This window comes from Pinus tabuliformis, chromosome 5_2, assembly GCF_031772625.1.
Source record: "Pinus tabuliformis cultivar Carrire ecotype Pingquan chromosome 5_2, CPIR1, whole genome shotgun sequence".
In the NCBI taxonomy this organism is placed as follows: domain Eukaryota; kingdom Viridiplantae; phylum Streptophyta; class Pinopsida; order Pinales; family Pinaceae; genus Pinus; species Pinus tabuliformis.
The window spans coordinates 562478913-562498195 of record NC_142306.1 but is presented as its reverse complement, the minus strand read 5'-3'; the positions used below and the strand labels follow the sequence as shown (position 1 = coordinate 562498195).

Genomic DNA, 19283 nt, shown 5'->3' with positions numbered 1-19283 from the left:
TTCGATCTTGTAGATCCATCGAGAAGTGACCATAAACCTCCTCCCAAGCCTCGGTACAACCTCTCAGATATATGTTGGAATTTCTAAGTCTAACCCGTTAGAAACCCTTCATGTACTTTCTGATTTATTTCTGCCTACTTGTTCTGATTAATTAACAAGTTATTTATCATGTAAATACTGAAAATAAATACAAGTACATGCTCAACACATTACAGATCATCAACTGAAGGAAACAAAACAAGCACACAAGTGACACCGTTTTTTTTGGACCAATGTCCCCAGAAAAACCCAATGCGGGAAAACGAGTGCAGCTATCTGAGGGTTTTATTATTATGCAGTTTCTAAATACAATGTGGGTGCCAAAACCAGCTCACCCAACAGAGAATAATATCGGCAGTAGTACCTCTCTACTCGAATCAAATAGTCCAACTGAAACCCCGAATAAACACTCCGACAGCTCCCAGCTCCAATTTGCCCCACGAAAACCCCAGCGTCTGCCTCTAGGGACTGCGTCGGCCCTTCCTGGCCCTGCGTCAGCCCAGCGTCAACCCAATAACCCCTGCGTCAGCCTTTAGAGCTTCTATGTCACCCACGTTGGCTCTCTGAGACACTGCACAGCTCCTGGCTGCCTCTGTGTGGGCCTTAGCTGGCTCTGCGTGGCCTCTAGCTGGCTCTGCGTCCCTCTCTCCCGGCTTCTGCTTTGATTCTCCCAGTACCCTCTCTACCTCTCTGCTTTTGTATTCACTACCCCTCGCTGTTGATCATTGATTCTACCTCTCTTAGCAAACCCCGCTCTAGAGAATAGAATGACTGATCACTCTAGTGTGTTCTCCAAGTGACCCTCAAGCCTCCTTATATACTTTTCTCGTTGAAAAATCAACAGTCGAGATTAAGTCCCTAATCAACGACTAAGATTAACTCTGGCTTGATCCATGACTTTCGGACTCTTCTAACACAGTTTTATATTAATACACATTAGTATTTTATTTTCCCTGAGTTTAGACTCAGGGACTCCAATAAAAATATTAATTATTTTAATATCTCCCAAAGTTCAAACTATTTAGAATCTGCCCAAACCATTTCTAGGTATTGGAGACCTCATGTGCTTTAGCCTCTCCACCAATTTTCGTGGCTAGAGCACATCTGATGCTACCCCAAATCAACAATATAATTCTTCATGATGGAATTGTACTCCACCATGGCATCCCTCCAAACCTGTTGGTCTGTTGCATCCTCAAAAGTAGAAGGCCCAGACTTCTTGATGTTTCTCATCAAGGCCGTGTAATTAGAAAATCTCCTTGGTAGTCTATTCTCTCTGAAAGTGTTTCTAGGAGCCTCCACATGTTCCTCAGCGTCCCTCAAAGACTGCATGGCCTGTCTTGACCTCCTCTTAATAGAGCTCAAAGGAATATCTCAAGCCTTCTCCTTATCAAAAGACTATGTCCCTATTGCTAGTGTTGTCGATCCCTCAGTCTTTGGAGCCTCTCACTCCTGATCCTCTGCTATTGATGGATCCAACCCACGTGACCTAAAATATGACATCCTTGCTGACCATTATCTTCCTCTTCGATGGAATGTAGACCTTGTAGGCCTTTGAAGTCTTGTTATATCCAACAAAAATGCCCTTCTCTACTAAGGGCTCCAGCTTAGTCCTTTTCCCTGATGGTAATGTGGGCATAAACTGAACTACTAAAGATGTAAAGGTGTTGCACCTCTAGTTTCACTCTTGTGAAAGCCTCCAAGAGTCTTGTCCCTCAATGCTTTGTGAGGACTCCTATTTCGCAAACACACAATCATATTACATGCTTCTGCCCGCAAGAATATAGGAAGATCCTAATAATGGATCATGGTCTTGGCTACTCCGATGATAGCCTTGTTCTTCCTCTCTACCACTTCATTTTGTTGTAGATTATATGGCATTGTCATCTCCTTTTCTTCCTGCCTCCTTGCAAGAATTCTTAAACTCGTTGGAGGTATACTTGCCGCCATTGTTTGATCTGAGAACTTTGATCTGCTTTCCTGTCTACTTCTCCATAAGAGCTTTGAACTCTTGGAACCAATTGAAGACCTCATCCTTGGCCTTCAAGAAGTATATCCATGTCCTCCTAGATAAATCAACTATAAATGTCACATAATAGAAGTATCCAGTCATAGACAACATTGACATAGGACCACGCACATCAAAATGAATCAAGTCCAACACATCCTTGGACTTGCTTTCACCAATTGGAAAAGTGGCCTTAGCATACTTGCCAAGTGCACATCCCTTACACACTCCATCCTGCTCTACACTAAACTCCAGAAGACCAATGACCATCTCTCGTAACAATGGTAAATCTCTATAGTGCAAGTGACCCATCCTCTTGTGCCATAGCTCATATAGGTTGTCACTATCATGCACTAAGGCTCGTAGTAGCTGTCCTATCAACAAGTACAAATTAACCTCTTTGCCTCCAATTACTTATCTCATGCTAGGATCAGATCCCTTCACCCTAACAAGTACCTATCCTCATGTAAAATTGACCTCATAACCCTTGTCTTCCATGGTTGAAACTGAGTGTAAGTTCTTTTAAAACCCTAGTACATGGAATACTTCATTCACGTCATAGGACTCCCGAAATCCAACTAGAACTATATGTTGCCCACACCCTCTACTACATACTTGGCATTGTCACCATGATCCACATGTAGGTCTCTATGTTCCTTAGCCTGCTGGTGAATAGCTCACGAGATCTTGTCATATGAAAAATGCCCCACTGTCCACAAACTGTGAAAATTTGGATGCCCAAATTTCTACTGCAACAACTGATTACGTTTCTCCTATTTGTTAATTACTGAAATAAATTATTTATTGTTTCCTACAGTAAACACTGAAATGAATACAATGAAACCTACACCATTTAATTTAAAAGCAAAAACAAGAAACTGAACAAGAAAGAAATACAACACATCTACACAGTTATTTTTGGACAAATGTCCCCAGAAAAACCCAATGCGAGAAAATCGGTGCAGCAGCTAAGGGTTTATTATTAAGTAGTATTAAATTCTGAATACAGTCTTTGGATGCCTTCCCGGCAATGTAGTCACAGAGAATATCACTCACAGAAAGATAAGTGAGGTTACCTCACACTATCACTGGAAATCCTGGCTGATCCAGCCACTGAAAGCGCTGCCCCGTGTTGCCTTTGCGCAGTCACTGCGTCAGCCCAGCATCACACCCTCTGGGGACAGCATCACCCCTTCAGCTGATCGATTTGCCTCTGAGATTCTGACTTCTGCTCTCTTGGTCTCACACCCCGGCTTCCAGCTACAGAAATCGATCTCCCCAGCAAATTTTCGAACTTCCTCAAGGCTCTGTGCTGCCTCTGCGTCAGCCTACACTGCCTCTGTGTGGCCCTGCGTTCGCCTCTTTTGGCTCTGCGCTGCCTTTCTCAGATCTCTCTCTCTCTCCTCTGTTGACTATTCTCCGACCGGGAAAGATTTTCGTTTGGATACTATCCCTGCCCTCATTACAAAAGATCACTATCGAAAATCTCTCTGGCAGTTGCTCTGCTTCAGAAATTCGAACATTCGATCTTCTCTTTGTGTGTTTTCCAAGTGCCCCTCAAGCCTCTTCTTATATCTTTCTGTTGGAAAACCAACGGCCCAAAATAACTTCTAATCAATGGCTTAGATCATTTTGGCTTGATCATCATCTTCTTCTAGAAGTTTCACCCACAGTTAGATTAATACCCTTTAAGTATTTTAATTTCCTAAGTTTAGACTTAAGGTCCCATTAAAAATAATTAATTATTTTAATAAAACTGTCTCCGAGTGGAATTTACCAAAACAATTTCTGGGAATTGGAGAATGCATGTGTCTAAGCCTCCCTGCAAATTTTGAGACTTAGACCACATCCGATGCTACCAGAAATCAACACTTTGTCTTGGCACGGAATGTGTTCTAGCAATGCAACCTGCTAAAGCATCACTTTTTTTTGTAACATCTCCTTATGCGTTGTTGATGTCTGACATTCTGTCCACCAACTACTGCACAAATGTTGCATCTGTACTACTGCTAACCCTGTCACTGTCAACACTACATTTGTACTGCAACTCCCTCTCAATTCTGCATCTATGTTGCTGTTGGCACTGCCACTGCTAACACTGCATCTGCACTGCAATCTTCTCCAATTGTTGCTGCTATTGCATCAGCAACAGAAAAGAATCCCAAATTACTAAATTGGTGTTCAGTATGATGCATCTTGTTGCTGGAGTTTTGACTCTTGCTAGTCTCTACGCTGACCCTCTGAAGCCTCTACACTGTTGTTGACCTCAGCTCTGTGCCAACTGTACTGCTGCCAACTCTGATTTGGGTTGCTTAGTCTCTGACGCTACTAGCCACTACATCTGTCACTCCTCTGCACCAACTGACACTGGTCCATCTTGCTACATCTAATTTAGGCTCCTGTAGCAAGGAATTGATCCGAGAGGTCGGCACCTCAAGGATCCTGCCCAATTGCAGTCCTTTCAAACTACAACTCTAAATATCCCCACCTCCCTCCTGGAGATGCTTGGGCTGTCATGGCGAACTCCTCGATCTTCGTGGCTACAACCTTTGGATCATGCTTCTCTTCTTTGTCCTTCCTGAGAGGACACTGTGTTGCGTAGTGACCGAATTCACCACACCTAAAGAATTTAATCTTCGAAATATCTTTCTTCTTCTTTCGTTGCTCCTGCTACCCCTTGGATGCAAGGGCTGCATTCTTTTCCTCCTCCTTGGGCTCTGACCCACTGCTGCTGCTTCCATCAAGTTTACACTTGACCAAGTCTCTCCTTAGCTCCTCTTGCTTAGGAGCTACCCATGTTCCATCCCAGTCTGGCAAAGTCGCTCTACCCAGAATGCTCTAGACAAAAACTTGCCACTGTTCAGAAACTGAATTCAGGGCCAATCTTAACATATCGGAATCTTGAGGTGTTGACCCCATAGCTGACAGCTCGTCTCGGGTCTCTTGAAGCTTAGTGAGGAACAGATCAATGCGTTCCCCTTTTGCATTTGTATAGATCTCATCTTCTGCTCCAAACACATCTTCTGTTGCTCGGAAGATCCCTGATATAGCGCCGACAAAGCATCTCACATCTCCTTGGCAGTCCCTTTGCCAGCGATGTGATAGGCTACATGATCCTTCACTCCATCGAGGATCATTCTCTTTGTCTTCGCCATTTCTACCTAGTACTTTTTGAGTGGACCTGGATCTGCGGGCTCAACCACCACACTGTCGACGTAGACCTTGAGAAAATGCTCATCCAAAAGGCAAGACATCCTTGCCTTCCAGATCACATAGTTGGATACACCACCCAACCTATCCTGATATCTAAATCCACTGGTTGCCATCCTTGCCAAACGAAAAAGTCAAATGACCTCCTCTCTCCTGTTGTTGTTCAGCAAATGAGAATTCAAATTCCCTGGCTAGAAACTCTCTGAGGAAGAAATTCCCTCAAGTGTCTCTTCTTCCCTCTGACGTCTTTCTCCCCTGCAACTACCTGCAGAAAACTGCGTCACACCAAGAACCCCTCTTCGCTGAAGCTTTTGTTGCACTGCTCCCTCTGCCGCTGACAAATCTCGATTTGGAAATCCTACTCTGTCGATTCACTCAGAGAGAAATTTACCACGAAAATCTTGCCCTCCTAGCCTGAGCTGCACAATCCCTTTGGGGATTCGATTTGTCGCCTATGCAGCACTTCGACTTCCCTTCTTCCTTCAGCATTGGGCCTTTTCGACTCTGTTCTCTTGTTTCACCAGCACCTCTGATACCATGTGAAAATTTGGATGCCGAAATTTCTACTACAGCAACTCATTACATTTCTCTTATTTGTTAATTACTGAACCAAATTATTTATTGTTTCCTACAATAAACACTAAAACGAATACACTGCAACTTACACCATTTAAATTAAAAGCAGAAACAAGAAATTGAACAAGAAAGAAATACAACACATCTACACAGTTATTTTTGGACAAATGTTCCCTGATAAACCCAATGCGGGAAAACCGGTGCAGTAGCTGAGGGTTTATTATTAAGCAATAGTAATTTCTAACTACAATCTCTAGATGCCTTCTCGGCAATCCAGTTACAGAGAATACCACTGACAGAAAGATAAGTGAGGTTACCTCACACTATCGCTGGAAATCCTGGTTGATCTAGCCACTAAAAGAGTTGCCCCGTGTTGCCTTTGCGCAGTCACTGCGTCAGCCCAGCGTCACACCCTCTGGGGACAGCATCACCCTTTCATCTGATCGATTTGCCTCTAAGATTCTGACTTCTACTCTCTTGGTCTCACACCCCGGCTTTCAGCGACAGAAATTGATCTCCCCAGCAAATTTTCGAACTTCCTCAAGGCTATGTGTTGCCTCTGCATCAACCTACGCTGCCTCTGTGTGGCCCTGCGTCCGCCTCTTTTGGCTATGCACTGCCTTTCTCAGATCTCTCTCTGCCTCCTCTGTTGATTACTCTCCAACCAGGAAAGATTTCCATTCGAATACTATCCCTGCCCCTCATTACAAAAGATCACTATCGAAAATCTCTCCGGCAGTTTCTCTGCTTCAGAAAATCAAACTTTCGATCTTCTCTCTGTGTTCTCCAAGTGCCCCTCAAGCCTCTTCTTATATCTTTCTGTTGGACAACCAACGGCTCAAAATAACTTCTAATCAATGGCTTAGATCATTTTGGCTTGATCATCATCTTCTTCTAGAAGTTTCACCCACAATTAGATTAATACCCTTTAATTATTTTAATTTCCTAAGTTTAGACTTAGAGTCCCATTAAAAATAATTAATTATTTTAATAAAACTATCTTTGAATGGAATTTCCAAAAACGATTTCTTGGTATCGGAGATTGCATGTGTCTAAGCCTCCCTACAAATTTTGAGACTTAGAGCACATCCGATGCTACCATAAATCACCACAAACCACACCCCACGTCTAATGATGCCAAAAACACAAGACACTAATGAAGATTCCTTCTTAAATTTATTGCCTAACCCATCAATCTGTGCAGGTGCAACCATAAGTGTCTTCCCCTTTCCCTTCTTCTTGTTTGGACATTGACCTGCATAGTGTCCATATTTGTGACATGCAAACCACTTGACATTTCTTATGTCCTTCTTCTTGTGTGAAGATATTCCTCCACTTGAGTTTTGCTAGGCCTTCGCGTTTCCCTTCTTTGCTTACTAGACAAGAGCGAGGTTCTCCTCATCCCCGCCCTTACACTGTCCACAAGTCAATGACTCCTCCCAAATCTCCTTTTGGGTGAAATCATCCCATAGCCTAGTCTAATCATGAATCTCGTCACATGCAGGGAATCTTGTCACAAAGGTAGCCCGTTGTTTAGAGAAACCACTCAAGGTCACTTAACAAGCTCATCCTCTTGTAAAACTTCCAAAATAGTTGCAAGCTCATCTCGAACTTGTTGAATCCTAGTGAGGTATGAAGCCATTTTGTCTAATCTGTTCACTTTAGTGTTTTGATTCTAGTTATCAATCTAGTAAAACTTTGTCATAGTTTTCCACATCTCACAGGCGGTGTTCTTTCTTGATATGTGAGGGATCACATGATCCTTCACAGCATCCAAAATGATGTCGTCCAGCCTTCACATCCTTCAAGTTATGAGCATCTTGTGTTGTAGCACCTGAAGGATGTTGGATATCAGTCTCAACAAACTCCCACAAGTTGTTCCCTGTAACAACCAAAAGTCGTATAATCAGCGGAGTAATCTTCAAAAGACTTGGAAGACGTAAACATTCATAATAGGATAGTAATTGTATATTAAATATTATATAAAAATTGATGAGATATGAGATGATTACAAATGAGAATGAGGGTCTGCTTATATACCCTAGGCAAGTGCCCTTTCATGAATGATCATGTTTCTAAGACATGCCTTTTCATTACTAACTAACAAACCATTAGTTAATTATTTAATATTATTATTATTTATATTTATATTTATTATTTTTATAAAAATTATATTCATAACAATGTTTCTCTCTTCAAGAAGCTTTGTCCTCAAAGCTTACTAAGAATACCTTCTCGTCTCTGAACTTTGATCTTCATTGATACAAGATGATATGGTGTTCTGAGAGATAGACAAAATTGTCGTACTCAGAGTGGATCAGACCACACTAGGTTAATCTTCTATGGAATCTTCTGATCTCTTAAATTTGTGATGAATAGTTATTGTACAACTGGATTCTGCAAACTTCAGTATTCTTGAGAACATAAGTTTGTCCTTTATATTCTGAGTGATACTGGTATGTAGATTCATTGGAAAGCCTACTCTTATGATTTGGATGTTGATAAATAGTTCTTCTGGTTGGACTTTCCCTTATCATGTTAGTGGTTGTTTTGTGATTTCCTTTAGGCACTGTTGTTGTTGAGTTGGCTACTGAATCATTGTTTGGAATGTCCATCATTTGAACTACAATTTCTGAATATGTTTTAACTTCTTTTGGTTTTTCATCTTCTTGAGTTGTGATATTAACTGGATCGGTATTTACCCCTTTATCTTCAATTTTGACTGCCGACTTCGACACTTCTTTCGTGATAAGTTCTTCTAACTTTTTTTCCAATGATTTCCTATCGGTTATGGTTTCTGAGATGTAAAAGTTCCTCATTTTCTGAGTCAACTTTATTTTGGTATTCAAGCTTCTCATCTTTTAAACACTTGATTTGTTCTAACAACCTTTCTCATCTTTTAAACACTTGATTTGTTCTAACAACCTTTGGTTAAGGTTCTTTAAGCATAAACTTTCTTGTTATTTTCCTAATAGACTTTCGTTGAGTTTCTTTTCAGAAAGTTCATTTTCTTGTTCTAACTAGTGTTTTTTAGCTTTACATTTACATATTTGTGTAAGTAGCTTCTGATTATGCTCCTTCAAATATGAATTTTCCTTATTTTTGTTGGATATGACTTCATCAAGAGTTTTTTGCTTCTTTGATATTGTTTCTGGATTCTTTTGAAACATTAGTTTCAAAATATCCTTAAGATCTTTTGTTGAACGCATTATCAGTTTTGATTTCGTTGTCATATCTTGGAACGTGACCATCTTCTTCTTGTAAGGGAACATCAAGAATTTGTTTTCTGTGTTTAGAATGAACATACCTAATTCCTTGAACCAAGGTCGACCAAGAATTATGTCAACCTCTTTGTCAAGTATAGTTACGACACAAAATTGAGATATGTACTCATAATGATCAATTGTCACTTGTAAATCATTAATTTCATATTCTTTTTCGCCAAGAAGATTTTTTCTTTCACCTATGCTTGATTTTGGAATTAATAGTTGATTTGCCAAATTAACATTGACATAATTTTCCTCGACACTTGTGTTGATAGCGATATTAATCTCCTTCCCTTGGGTATTCCCTTTTAATATAAGTGATCTACAATCTACAATTGAAAGACCGTTATAGGAAAACCTTCCTTTCCTTGTTTCTGAATTAGACTCCATTTTTCTTCTGTCCATAATTTATAAAATAAATCTAACTTAAGATTTGTTTTTAGGTATATATTTTCAATTTCCACTAGACTTGTACTTCAAGCCTCCTTAAAAGTGCCTTTTTAATAATTTATTTCTATACTTCAAACACTCCTTTTCTATTCCTAGTAAAGTCACCTTCAAAATATAATAAAACTTTTTTTTATTAACTTCAATTTTTTTCCCTTATATATATATATATATATATATATATATATTAATTCCTTTACCACTTTAATTATATCTCCTTTCATATAGTAATGAAATATATATATATATATATATATATATATATAACGTTTATATAATAATTAAACTATATCTATGACTTAATCAACGAATTAGTCGTGGAATGTGGAAAGTGGTGGAGGCAGCACGACTTTTGACAAAACGGTGTGGATGGTGTGGAACACGTGAGAAATGGCGAAGGAACAGTGATCGGAGCAGAGCGGATGTAGTTGAGGCAATAGACAGCAGAGTAAGGAAAGTGGGCAACAGGAAGTTGCTTGTCAGTGGAACCAGCTGCAGTGGAAGTCGACAACAGCGAATAGCGATCGGCATGCAGGCTGTGAGTAGACAGAAGTGGTCGAGCGATGGCAACGGCCCAACGGTGGTGGTGGAAGTGGTGTCACACAGAACTTGTGGTGGGGATTGGCGGTTGCAGCGGTGTTCAAGAGGATGGACGGTTGATCAAGCGATGGCAGCGTTGTGGTGGTTGGGGTACAAATGAGCAATGGTGGCGTTGAGTCGAGCATCGATAGCTGCAACTGGGAACGGTTTGCAAGCAGAATCGCATGGTGAAGAGGTTCGACGCATCCTCCAGCTGTTGTGCAATCTTCAACAAACAAAAAATTTCACCGATTACTGAGGATTATGGCGGTGGTGTTGATGGCTCAATAGAGGCATGGAACAGACTGCAGCAGTCGAGAGTGGCAGCTGGTGCCCACTGTTGTGATGGTACAGGGGCAGTGGCGGGTGAGTTCGGGAGTTGAGGTGACGGCGAGCGGAAGGGCTGATGGTGACGTTCAAAATTTCCCTTTTTTCTTTATAAGAAGTTGACCACTCGTTGTGGCTAGCTACTAAGCAGTGGAATCGACTTGGAGGTTGCAGCGAGATCGGCTAGTGATGTCGCTCTGTGGAAAGTGGGCACGGTGGTGATGTCTTTGTCGTTGGCGGCTTTGTGGGCGGGCACTGACAACAAATGCAGCGGCGACAATAGAGGTGGTTCAAGAGGAGGATTACTGACGAAAAAATGGTTGCGAACGTCAGTGGGTGTGTTGCAAAAACTGTTGTGCAGCGACAGGAATGGTGGCTTGAAAGGGTCAAGTCGTGGTCATTGCAGGTATGGTTGGTGAACAGGACGTTGCACCACAGTCAGGTTGTGGTCTATGGAAAAAAACATAAGTGTGTTGTGTTTATAATTTTTTTAATATACGATTTTTTTACATATATCATTTTTTTTAATTCTTTAATTTCATATATATATAATACTTCTTTCCTTTTTATATAGGAGTTTTTTTTAAATAAATATATTTGGAATTTCTTTCTCATCTTTTTGTATTTTGACCCCTTATATATATATATATATATATATATATATATATATATTATTTTATTTTCTCTTCTATTTTTTTTCCTTACTTTTTTTTCAAAAAAAAAAAATTAACTTTTTTTTTAATATTTTCTTTCTTCCTTTTTTTTAATATTTTCTTCTTCCTTTTTTTTAATTGGACAATGGCCTGACCGAAAATGGAGAAACTCCAATTCGTGTAGCGAAACACTTTAGTTGTAACGACAAGTTGATGGCCAAAGGCCGAGATCTGCCATTGTGGCTCTTATACCAATGTAACGACCAAAAGTCGTCTACGCAATGAAGTAATCTTCAAAAGACTTAGAAGACATAAACATCCACAATAGGATAGTAATTGTATATTAAATATTATATAAAAATTGATGAGATATGAGATGATTACAAATGAGAATGAGGGTCTGCTTATATACCCTAGGCAGGTGCCCTTTCATGAATGGTCATGTCTCTAAGACATGCCTTTTCATTACTAACTAACTAACCATTATTTAATTATTTATTATTATTATTATATTTATATTTATATTTATTTTTTTTATATGAATTATATTCATAACATTCCCCATGAGAATTAGCAATATCCTCTCCTTCCATGGACTAAAACTAGATGACCCTCCCAACCGGTCTTCAAATCTCAACTCACTCGAGGTTATTTTGTCCAAATCAAACTTTCAGCCACAAAACCAATGTAGAAAATAAAAATATGCGTAATAAACTTTGTTGTTAAAACCCTTGTGCTATCAATCTTCATCTTCTCTTCTTCAGAGTTTCTAGAGCTCTGATACCATGTTAATTTCTAAGTGCTAGGTTCATATTTAAGTTTCCTACAGCGATTTCATCTCCAAAAATTACTTAACTCAGCGAATATATTTCTGGCAGTAAAATAAAATCTTAATACTATAAAACACAAATACTCTGGTAATTTTAACTCAGAAAATTAGCAATGGAATTTTGCAAAATATAAGTCACAAAAAATAGCCACAAAAACGTAATGAAATTCCCCAAACAAATTCTACTTCATTAAATTCTTCTCTAGGAAATTAGCGGCTCCTTTACTGGCAAAACTGGCCTCAGAAATACAGAAATTACAGCAGAAATAAACCTGGAAATATTCAGAAATTTTCAAGCAGCAACAGTCTCCTCCAACACGTGCCAAAACACCCTACTCGACCTCCCACATGTGGTTGATCATTGTCCCTGCGATTGGTAAATTTTTGCAGCACTATTCTTGTGTCTTTAGCCTTTCAAACCCGCAATTAGCTCTCACAAGTCTGCAAAAATATCTCTAAATGAATGTGTCTTCATCTTCTCCCTTAGGCTCCTTTTATAATTTCAAATTGAGTAAAACCATTAATCCTCAATCTCCTAAGGGATAGATGGCTAGGAATAAATCCTAACACACTTAGATCAATGGTTAAGATTAAATCTGAGTCACTCAAATAATTAAATATTTATCTTTAGAAATTGGCTCAATTAGCCAATATTCATCAATTAAATTAATTCATGTGATTTTCCTAAGTTATAAATTAAATCATATTAGATGTTGTTCCTCTCAAGCAACCACCTAAAGAAGTCTTCTTCTCCTGCGTGCAAGACAGTAGCCTATGCAAAAGACTTTTTGAAGCTACAAAATCAACACTCTCTCCTAGCAAGGAAGGGATTCTCCACCACCCCCAACTTGTCCATGTAGAACACAAACTTCCCCTTCACTAGGGACTTGTTGAGAATATCTGCCACCTACTCATTTGTTGATATGTACTGCAATTTCGCAGCACCTCTTTGGACCCTGTCTATGATGAAGTGGTACTTGATCTCTATGTACTTGGACTTGTCATGAAACACTGGATTCTCCGACTAATTTATCATTGGCACAACAGAAGGAATCAAAAGGCTTCAAGAATTACAAGTCAAACAAGTTTCTCCAACTAATAGTGTGTGTCACATGCTTTCTTACTTCATAATGTTGAATTTGTAACTAGGTTTGTTCTTCATAATGTATATTATCATTATGTTTTTTAAAAGAAGTCAAAAAGAATTTATTCAAGACAAAGAAAAGGATTTTATCATGTCCCATTTAAACATCTTTAAAAGAAAGAAAAATATTTTTTTTATGTGTCTTTTAGTCAAACCCCATCTGCCAAATCGGCCCTCCAGTTGTCAAGTCAGCCTGCTCAAAAGAGGCACCCTTTCACATGGACAAGAAGACTATATATACACCTACTCGACCTCCTCCAAAGTTTGCAATTCGGAGGCAGCAGATGTACTATCTGAGGCACTTCACATAACACAGTCTGAGGCATATCTTAGGCAACTCACATGACAGATTATGAAGCATATTTGAGACACTTTGCAACGCACATCTGAGGCAGAAAGGAACACTTCTGAGGCAGCTCATAGAACATTCCTGAGGCAGATTAAAGGTTATTTCTGAGGAGGTTCATATACTACCAATTCTGAAGCAAGTTCGTATGCTGAATCAGTATTACAAGAAAAGCGAAATTTCTGAAGCAGTTTGAAGAACAGATAAGTGGTATTTTATGGGCGCTACTGTGGACAGAAACCTGGGTAGACATGTGACAACTTATGGACAGAATTTCATGAAGACTGATGTTGAAGGTTATTGTTTGGTAAAGGGCTGACTTGGCACTTGGGTAATTGGTCTACTAGTCAGTTTGTCTATGACTTGGATTTCTCTCTTGTTGACTAAGATTCTATAAGGAAAGGATTGCTGGGTTTTCCCCTTGTGGGTTTTTGCCCTGGCCTCCGGCCTGATTTCTGGTGTCTCTTGTTTATTGCCTCTTGTGAACTCTGATCTCTATTTGAATGGATAAATTGTTAACGTATAATTGCTTGATGACATAACTAAATGAAATGAATGCTAAGAGAAAACATATATATATTTCACAAGAAATTATCATGATCAGAAATTCTAGCTTGCAAATGAATTTCAACACATAATCCTCTAGACTCAAAAGGACATTTTAAATTTGCCATCTTTCAACTATAGCCAGGTCCAAGCAATTCTACCAGTCAACTGATGCAGTTACAAATACTGAATTTCGAAGAATCAACTCTAATAATTTCTTGAACATGTCAAGAGTGATAATGGGGCTCTGTCCTTCAACATTAACATTGATCTTAGAGGCAGATTTCAGGCTAGAAAACTGATGCATTCTTACATGAGGAAATAATAGTTACCCACTTCTTGTTCTTGACATTTCTCTTTCTTATGTAAAACCAAAGACAAACCTGAACTAAAGCCTCCACTAGCTCTTCATTAATCTCCAAAGCACTCGTGCAACTCTCCAACGCATCCTTGCCCCTCCCAAGCTTGACTAAAGCTTTACATAAACCAAGAAATAGGTGCACATTGTGGGCTGTGTGACTAGAATCCACTTGTAGAGCTGCTTTGAAATCCTCAGCTGCCATACGTAACTTCCCTTTCTCCAGATTTTCTTCAGCCTGTAACAGAAGGCAAACAGCAACCTCAATCTAAATTTTGGAAAGACAAATAAACCCTGAAAGCAGGTCACCTTATATTCAAGCATTAACAACATTACGAGTAGGTTCTGAGTTTACACTCTTAGACTTCTTCAAAATATTCTTAAGCTTGAAATACTCTTTCTTCAGCTCACTGTGCTCAGGATCTAAACGCAGCCCTTTCTGATAGTGCCTGAAAGAGCCAACCAATGTCCTTCTCAGAATAGTAACTATTGAAATTTAGCATCAAATAACTTTGAATAAGAAGGATCATCACTCAATACTTTGTTATATCAAATCGCAATATAATATCAAAATAAAACATCATGTGTCCTCTTCTAGGCTTTCTCACAGTGAAAAATTCCAGTTTGCAAGTGTTATAGGTGTACTGATCAAATTTCATATAAAACAGAACTAAGAAAATGTAAAACAGTAAAATGTTTTTATTGATATCACAAGACTCAAAAATCATAATTCATTGGCTATTCTATTAGAGTACATTTATAACTGTCTTTGATAATTTTATTAGAATATATTTTATAACTGTCATACCTTGTATAGATTAGGACCCTTTTTCAAAGGTGGCAAAACCAACCATAACTCGTTTGTCAACTGGCAGTGAGGACAGCCATCCCTAGCCGCTATCCATGAATCCAGCTGAATCATCAGCTTTATTCAAGGAAAACCACGCCACCTGAAATGTCCCACTGCCAGGTACATAAAGGAGCAGACTTTCACTCCTGCGAGATGCCTCTTGGTCTTGGGCCATTAACCTGTTTTCTTACATGTAAGGAAGACAAGTTCTTAGCCTACCAGAAGCAATATTAGATCTTATTCCAGGGCCAAAAGGTAATTTCAGCCTAGATAGCATGCATGAAAAGGCCAGTGTCCCTTCTGGTCAATGTTGTGGCTACCTAGTATCCACAAAAAAACCAATATCTTTGTTACCCACCAAAAAGTGGGTAACACATCAGATAAAAATTGTATCCTACTTTAACAATGTTATGTAAAAAACTAGTTAATTTTAGGTTTATTGTTTAATTTTAGGTTTATTTAGACGAAAGGGCACGATCATAAGATCATGCCCTTTCCCAAAGGGTGCCATGGCGGTATATAAGCCAGAAACCCCATTGTAATCAATCATCATCTGTAAATTCATCTTATTAATAAAATATTTATATATCTATTCTGCGTATCAGAAGTTTTCTGCTTCATTGGTATCAGAGCGGTTGAATCCTCTACCATGTGCTGGTTCACGCATCCATCCACTGCTGTCACTGTACATATCATTATTCTGTCCACTACCGTATTCACCCTGTCTACGCACTTCCCGCCTGGACTGCTTTTGCTGTGCGTATTTCACCTTGAGTGATACGCTGAAACATCAACAGAACCAGGGACGTGACACGCGGAATCAACAAGACACCTGTGTCATTTTTCTTGTGTTCCATTGCGTGGGCCTTGCGGTTCCATTACGCTGCGGATACACTGAACTGTTATTTTTTTCCTCCCTGTGGTGATAACACTAAATTGTTGCGTTCCTTTTAATTGCGGTGATAACGCTGAAGGGGACGGGGACAGGGATAATAACGCGGAAAAAAAAAAAAAAAAAACTAAAGGTTTGAACAGTCATTGGTTGACATTTTCATTGGGACGTGACTGTCCATTAGGTGACTGTCCATTCGGTCATTTAAATAATTATAGGGTAATACGTGCCTGTCCATAGAAAACACACATATAATATATATAATATATGATATATATAAGTTATATGTAATATATATTATAATTTAATAATAAATTATATAACATATAACTTTAATTTAGTTATAATATATATATAAGAGTTAATTTAATTAATTAAAATTATTTTAATTAATTAAAAAGTTATATATATATATATATATATATATAAGTTAATTTAATTAATTAAATTTATTTTAATTAATTAAAAGTTATATGTATAAAATTTATTTTAGCTAATATAAAAAAAAGGAAAAATATTTTCGCTGGCAAATAAATACACGCCCCCGCAAACCCGCTCAATGTCGACAATGACAATGGCGGATTTCCAAAAAAAATTGTTGGATGCAGAGCATAAGATAAATAGCAACCACGATGAGGTCAATAAAAGATTAAATGAATTCCAGATCAAGCTTGGGGAGCAAGCTGATGAAATCAAAAATCTTCACGATACGACAAATCGAATAGAAATAAAGATGGAAAATTACCATGTCCAGACAGAAGCAAGCATCAGAGAGGTCTTAACAATGCTGAAAATTCTGTGTAAAAGGTCGAATTGTACACCCGAACAACTACTAAAAGAAGGTGAAGAGAATCAAGAACACATCTCGTCAGATTCAGCTAAGTCCACAGACTCTCATGACAAAGTTGAATCCCCAAAAAAATCAGCGACACCCCACCAAATAGCGAGTAACACAGCCTTTACAAACAAGCAACTCTGGGATAACTTTACCAATCAACACCCTTTTTTCGCTCAACCAGTAGCAACATACCAGCGAAGGGCAAAAGTCGAGATGCCTAAATTCGATGGAAACGAAAAAAACAATGTTGCATGGATAAATAAAGTAGAAGAATACTTTGAGATATATGACATCAATGACGATGACAAAAAGCTCAGGCATGCATCCATGAAAATGGAAGGAGAAGCATATAACTGGTATATGTGGTGGAAAAAGACAACACACGTCATTAGCTGGAGAAAATTTAAAGATGCATTCTTCAAAAGATTCCAAGGTGTAAAGGAAGAAGAATTCTTTTCAAAACTCATCAAATTACGACAAAAAGGAAGTGTGGATGAATACACTCAAGAATGGGAGACCTTAGTAACATGAGTACCTGGGTTATCAGAATCTCGTCTAATTCAGTCATACATCTCGAGACTTAAAACCCATTTACAAGCAGAACTTGAGATGCATGACATTACATCTATAGAAGTAGCAAGACGGAAAGCAAAAACAGCCGAAAAGAAATCCGAACCAATATTTTGGTCAAAAGCGGAAAAAACTTATGCAAGACGAAGGATACCCCAATATGTGGACTCAAATAATACAAGATATGTTCCACCACATCGTCGTGAAGATGAAAAATCTAATGTGGAAATGCAAAGGATAAAAGAGGGTAAATGTAAACGCTGTGGTGAGAAGTGGGACCCCAAACATAGATGTGCTAAAGGAAAAGAACCAAAGAACCTATATAATTGTGAAGCAACCAATGATTCAAACAGTGAAGATTATGTCATAGAAGACACAGAAGACGCCCCAGAATTCTCACCAGAATTAGATGATGGAAGTATTCCACAAGTGTCATTATCAGCTATGACAGGTATATCACAACCTCAGACTTTAAAGTTAAAAGGACACATAAAGAAGAACAACGTAGTGGTTCTCATCGACTCTGGAAGCACACACAATTTTTTAGATGCAACCGTGGCAAAGAGACTCAATATCTTTTCATTTCCCTTACCAAACATGAAAGTGATGGTAGCTAATGGTAAGAAGATTGAAAAGGTAGGGAAATGCCATAAGGTCAATTTGCAGATTCAAGACTTTAATCTAGAGTCTCCATTCTTCACAGTACCGTTAGGAGGAGTAGATGTAGTCTTAGGTATCCAATGGCTACAAACTTTAGGTACTTATGCCGCCAACCATCAAGTACAATTTATAAAATTCAAATGGGGAGGTCAGAAGTACAAGCTACACGGATTCCAAGCACCAGAAAATCAAGTTACATCATCATCCCAGATGATGAAGCTGAGTCGAAATGGAGCACCTGCTTATGTAGTACAATGTCACCAATTAGAAATGTCATCTGCAAATATGACCAGTGAGGAGTCACCAGAGATACAAGATCTAATTAGGAAACATGAAGAAGTATTTCAGGACCTACCTATGAAGATGCCACCTAATAAGGAAATTGAGCATACAATTGAAGTCAAGGTAAGATCAGACCCCGTCAACATCAAGCCATACCGATATTCACATCACCAAAAAACGGAAATTGAGAGATTAATCCAAGACCTTTTAAAATGTGGGACCTTGATCATCTTGGAATATATAATCAAGTGGAAGGACTTACCGAAGAAGACGCTTCTTGGGAGAATGAAGCACCTTGTCAACAACATCCGTCGTTGCGTATGCTTTGAGGACAAAGCATTCTTTCGAGAGGAAGGCAATGTTATGTAAAAAACTAGTTAATTTTAGGTTTATTGTTTAATTTTAGGTTTAGTTAGACGAAAGGGCACGATCATAAGATCATGCCCTTTCCCAAAGGGTGCCATGGCGGTATATAAGCCAGAAACCCCATTGTAATCAATCATCATCTGTAAATTCATCTTATTAATAAAATATTTATATATCTATTCTGCGTATCAGAAGTTTTCTGCTTCAAACAATCAGCCAACCAACAGCCCTATATGATCAGTACATGACACGCTTCCAGGATCCTCGATTTGGTCAGATTTCTCTCTCCCATCCGACATTCCTTCTTTGTGGTTTTCCATCGATAGGTAGTTTACCCATTTTGTAATCATGTGCTTTCAGTTTATGTTTCGGGCATACTAATATGGATCGGGGGGTGATTTGGATGATTAACCGATCTTGACCAGCGTTATAGGAAGCCCCCCCCCCCTTCAAAGCCCAATCCGTGTCCCATACAAATATGGGGCCTATCCGTCGTC

General features: G+C 38.9%; 1 protein-coding gene across 1 annotated transcript in view; it reads right to left on the bottom strand.

The window, feature by feature from the left end:
- Positions 1-19283, bottom strand: part of LOC149160207 (dnaJ protein P58IPK homolog B-like) — a 340558-nt gene that overhangs the window by 139267 nt on the left and 182008 nt on the right. The window contains exons 6-7 of the mRNA XM_089436667.1: positions 14684-14777; positions 14354-14566 (exon numbers count right to left, since the gene is read on the bottom strand). Coding sequence (XP_089292793.1) covers positions 14354-14566; positions 14684-14777 — 307 coding nt within the window. The remainder of the gene's footprint in view (positions 1-14353; positions 14567-14683; positions 14778-19283) is intronic.